The 4,039-nt window shown below is 50.6% G+C and overlaps 1 protein-coding gene across 8 annotated transcripts in view; it reads right to left on the bottom strand.

The window, feature by feature from the left end:
* The window catches only part of LOC106817857, a 22,612-nt gene that overhangs the window by 14,001 nt on the left and 4,572 nt on the right, over nt 1–4,039 (bottom strand). For all 8 annotated transcript variants that reach the window (XR_001395112.1, XM_014822565.1, XM_014822561.1 and 5 more), the window contains 2 exons: nt 2,188–3,235; nt 1,721–1,872 (listed from right to left, as the gene is read on the bottom strand). Coding sequence is in view for 7 of the 8 variants with exons in the window: in XM_014822565.1 (XP_014678051.1) it covers nt 1,721–1,872; nt 2,188–3,235 (1,200 nt within the window). In the remaining variant the exon portion in view is untranslated. The remainder of the gene's footprint in view (nt 1–1,720; nt 1,873–2,187; nt 3,236–4,039) is intronic.

Here is a 4,039-nt window from a genome sequence, read left to right as displayed (position 1 = left end):
AAGCAGGTCTTCGACCCACAATCTGCCACTATAGGCGAATTACTGTCGCGAATGACTGCAGAAATTGCGCGTTTTAAACGTGGGAACTACACGGTGAGGTGAGAAGCATGGGGCGTAAACAGTTGATAGCTCCATCGTAAAGTCATTAGTGAGAGAGAGAAGGAAAGAGCGAGAGAGAGAGAGAGAGAGAAAGAGAGAGAGAGACAGACAGAGAGTGAGAGAAAGAATACACACACCCAGTCATCCTAAAACGGTCCCACTCACTGAAAATAGTCCCGGTACGTTCCAGTACCCGATCTACCAACAGAAAAACGCAACGCATTTCAAAACATTTGAACTCGTGACGCGGGTTTTCCTGGAAAATCTAGACATAGTCGTCTGTTTTTGCAGCAGGCGAACGCTTCAGTATGAACATCGCAGATGCTATCAAACTGAGCACGTGGCGAAGGCTGCGTCAGATACAGGGTTTCGCACGCCAACAGCTTCGTGCCTTCAGCTTTCAGCCTCAACAATAAAGATGGCGGCCGTTTAAAGAGCAATACAAGACGGGGTTCTCTCTCTCTCTCTCTCTCTCTCTCTCTTGCTCTCTTTCTCTCTCTCTCTCTCTCTCTCTCTCTCTCTCTACTCTCTCGCTAGCGCGCGCGCTCTCTCTCTTCTATTGCTCTCTCTCTCTCTCCCTCTCTCCCTCTATCTATCTATATCTCTCCCCTCATCTCTATTTGTTTTTCGCGATGCTTGTAACTATTTACATCGATTCACAGCGGCGACAATTAAGTGTCTATCTATCTGTGATGCAGGGCCCCACTGTAGCACTACCCACATGTTTTTTTTTGTCGGATTACTATAGCTGAACGCCTTGTCGAGGAGTTCACATTTACATCTGTAGATCGTCACGCTGCGTTTTGCTCTCACGATGCTTTTTACGCGCGTTGCAGTGAATATTGCAGTTCATCGTTCAAATAGCTCCTCCGCAAAGACTACGCGCTGTCTCATCTCATGAACTCTCGCTGAATTCTGATAACTGTAAGGGTCCATGTTTCTCTCGGTACGTGATCGAACATATACCCGTAACTAGCGGGAGCGTAGGGGCTACACCGGTAGAACTACTTACATTCCTACTTTTATTATATATTGGGAAATTATATTTTTCAAATTTACTTATCAGCAAGTTTTAGCAGGCAGCTCATGTGAGTATACCACTATAATATATGGTATACATGCCGCTAAGTAAGTCGGACTGTATTTCCCGTTAGTATTTGCTTATTATTCGATGCATTCTCTACTTCAGATACACTCCGAACAATGAGTCAACTTCCAAACAAATTAATACTTGATACATAACATTTTCTCAAGTTATTTTTCACGCGTTTGTTAATGTGTAACGAGGAATGACTAGCGCTCATAAAACGAGAACAAAAAAACATTTTTATTGTAAATTTACAGATTCAAAGAAATCTAACTATGCACAATGTTAAAGAGCAGTGCCTAGCGCCGAGAATGCAGAGCGAGAGCCTGAACTGCAATGAGTCAGCCTCGCACGTATTGTGTTGTAAACGTGAATGAAACACGGGCAGCTGCCCAGACAAACATCGCCTGGCTCTTTTCGTGTTCCCTCCAGCACGCAGGAGGTTAGTATACAACCTTCAGATGTGTAACACTACAGGGAATATCATTGCTATGACTTATACTGAATTAGTCGCGATGGAAATTATGTACTTACATCCTTTTCTTCTTCTTCTTCTTCTTCTTCTTCTTCTTCGTCCTCCGCCACCTGTATGATTTCTTCCTCGATCTCATCGTTGCTAATGGAAACCTCTTCTACCTCGTCCCGCACACGTATAATCTCCAACTCCGCCATATTGCTTCCACCAACTGAAATGTGACGACAATAAAAACAATTTTTGCGTTCAATTTCCATGCCGCAAAACCGTTCTTTAGGGAATTTTAACGAAAAAGGTTCCTCTATTCATTATGCTACGCACGTCGTGTTACATATTACGCAATTTGGGATGTAGGGTTATCGAATGCCAAGGCATACAGTCGCGGGGTTCGTGGAGGACTGGTTAGAAGAAAGATAAACCCAGTAGATTACACTGTTAAGTCATAAAGTGCCATACTTGTCTTATCTTATTTTCTGACAGAGAAACAGAGAAACATGTAATACAATAACTGACTGCCCGACGTTACCTCTGGCTGAAGGTAGCTCGTGCACGTCTCCGGGCAACTCTTCTATGACCAGCCCCGCTTTCTCCGCACCTCGCGTACCGCCACTCGTTTCCTCGTAACCGTTCACGCCAGATGGCGCCACCGTACGCGCAGCGCTGGTCGTCACGTGGATCGTGTCGGACGTGAAGGATCGTGATGTCACGTCGCTCGCGGACGTCGGCGGCGCGCGAGCCGACGACACGATCGTCTCCGCGTGCGAGGCGTACGTCATGCCGACGCTTCCGGCGTCTGGCGTCGGCACATCATCGTCATCGTCGGTATCGTCTGCGTCGTTGCTGGGCAGCGTCACGGGGCAGACGATACTCAGCATTGTCGGGGCGACGCCGCCGCGCACGACCCCGCTGCCGAGCGTCGGCTCAACGATGACGCAGAACGGGTTCTCCTGGTCGTCGGCCACCTCCTCTGCGACGTCGTCGCCGCCGCCGGGTACGGAGGCACGGCTGTCGACGTCGTCGGCGCGCAGTGGGGAGGCGCCCGTTGTTGCGAACGGGTTGTCTCGGTCCCCGAGCCGACGCTTGAGGTCGAGTGGCGGCGGGCGGTGCTTCTTCGTGCGCGGCGGGCGAGAGGGCGCCACCTGCTCGGCAGTCCGCGAGATCGACGACACGAAGACGTCGGCATCGGCGCTCGCTGCCGCGAGATGGCGCTGCGACTGCTCCTCCTCCGGACGGAGCGACGGAGAAGCTTGGCTTTCTCTGTTTTCGTCATCATTGTCGTCATCATCGTCGTCATCATCGTCGTCGCCGTCACCGCCGTCATCGTCGTCGTCGACGCCGGTCGAAGCACAACTCCCGGAGCTGGAGCTCCGCCTGGCGGGACCGGTCGCGTCGGCTGCATCCGGCGTCGCATCGGTGGCGCCACCTAGCGAGTCGTCGGCGTCCAGGCTGTAGTTTAGAGTGCTGAGGAAGTCCTGCTCGAGCGAGCGGATGAGGGAGGCATCGATGGGGTCGGGGGAGTCCGGCAGGAAGGAGTCCTCATCTGAGGCGCTGCCGCTGCTGTAGCCGCTGCTCGCCTGTAGGCAGAATTACATCACAGCATGCGTGAAGATGAGGATCAGCTACGAGAGATGCGACAGCAGATTGAGGAGAGAGCGATGGGACAGAGCGCGAAATAGAGACAGGGGGAGAGAGATAGAGAGAGCGAGAGAGAGATAGAGAGAAGGGGAGAGAGAGGGGGAGAGAGAGATAGCGATAGAGAGAGAGAGAGAGAGAGCGAGAGCGAGAGAGATAGAGCGGGAGATAGAGATAGAGAGAGAGAGAGATAGAGAGAGAGAGAGAGCGAGAGATAGAGAGAGGGGAGAGAGAGAGAGAGAAAGATAGATAGAGTGAGATAGAGAGCGAGAGCGAGAGATAGAGAGAGAGGGGGAGAGAGAGATAGAGAGAGGGGGAGAGAGAGGGGGGGAGAGAGAGAGAGAGAGAGAGAGAGAGAGAGAGAGATCTCCATGTTTGTTCGACTTCGTGCACCCCTACCACACAGCAAACACTCTATACGTGCCTGTCAGGCTCCCTATATCTCTTCCTGCTATTGAGCGGGATTAATGAAAAACTAGTGGGACACCCGGGTTCTCTTCTCGAACAAGCTATATATTTACACATATATAGAAGGAAGATGCAGAAGAAGGAATACGATTATATAATTGTAAGAAACAAAGTACAGAAATGATACGTTCGCCAAATCGAAACGTGTCGGATTCTCAAAGACACTCTGCCGTTCTGGCTACTGGTGGAACATGGTGCATTCACACCCCCCCCCACACACACACACACTACACACACGCACGCACGCACGCACGCACACACATATTATATATATATAA

This window comes from Priapulus caudatus, unplaced genomic scaffold (genome assembly GCF_000485595.1).
Source record: "Priapulus caudatus unplaced genomic scaffold, Priapulus_caudatus-5.0.1 Scaffold1895, whole genome shotgun sequence".
Classification (NCBI taxonomy): Eukaryota; Metazoa; Priapulida; class Priapulimorpha; order Priapulimorphida; family Priapulidae; genus Priapulus; species Priapulus caudatus.
This window is presented reverse-complemented; position numbering and strand designations above follow the sequence as displayed.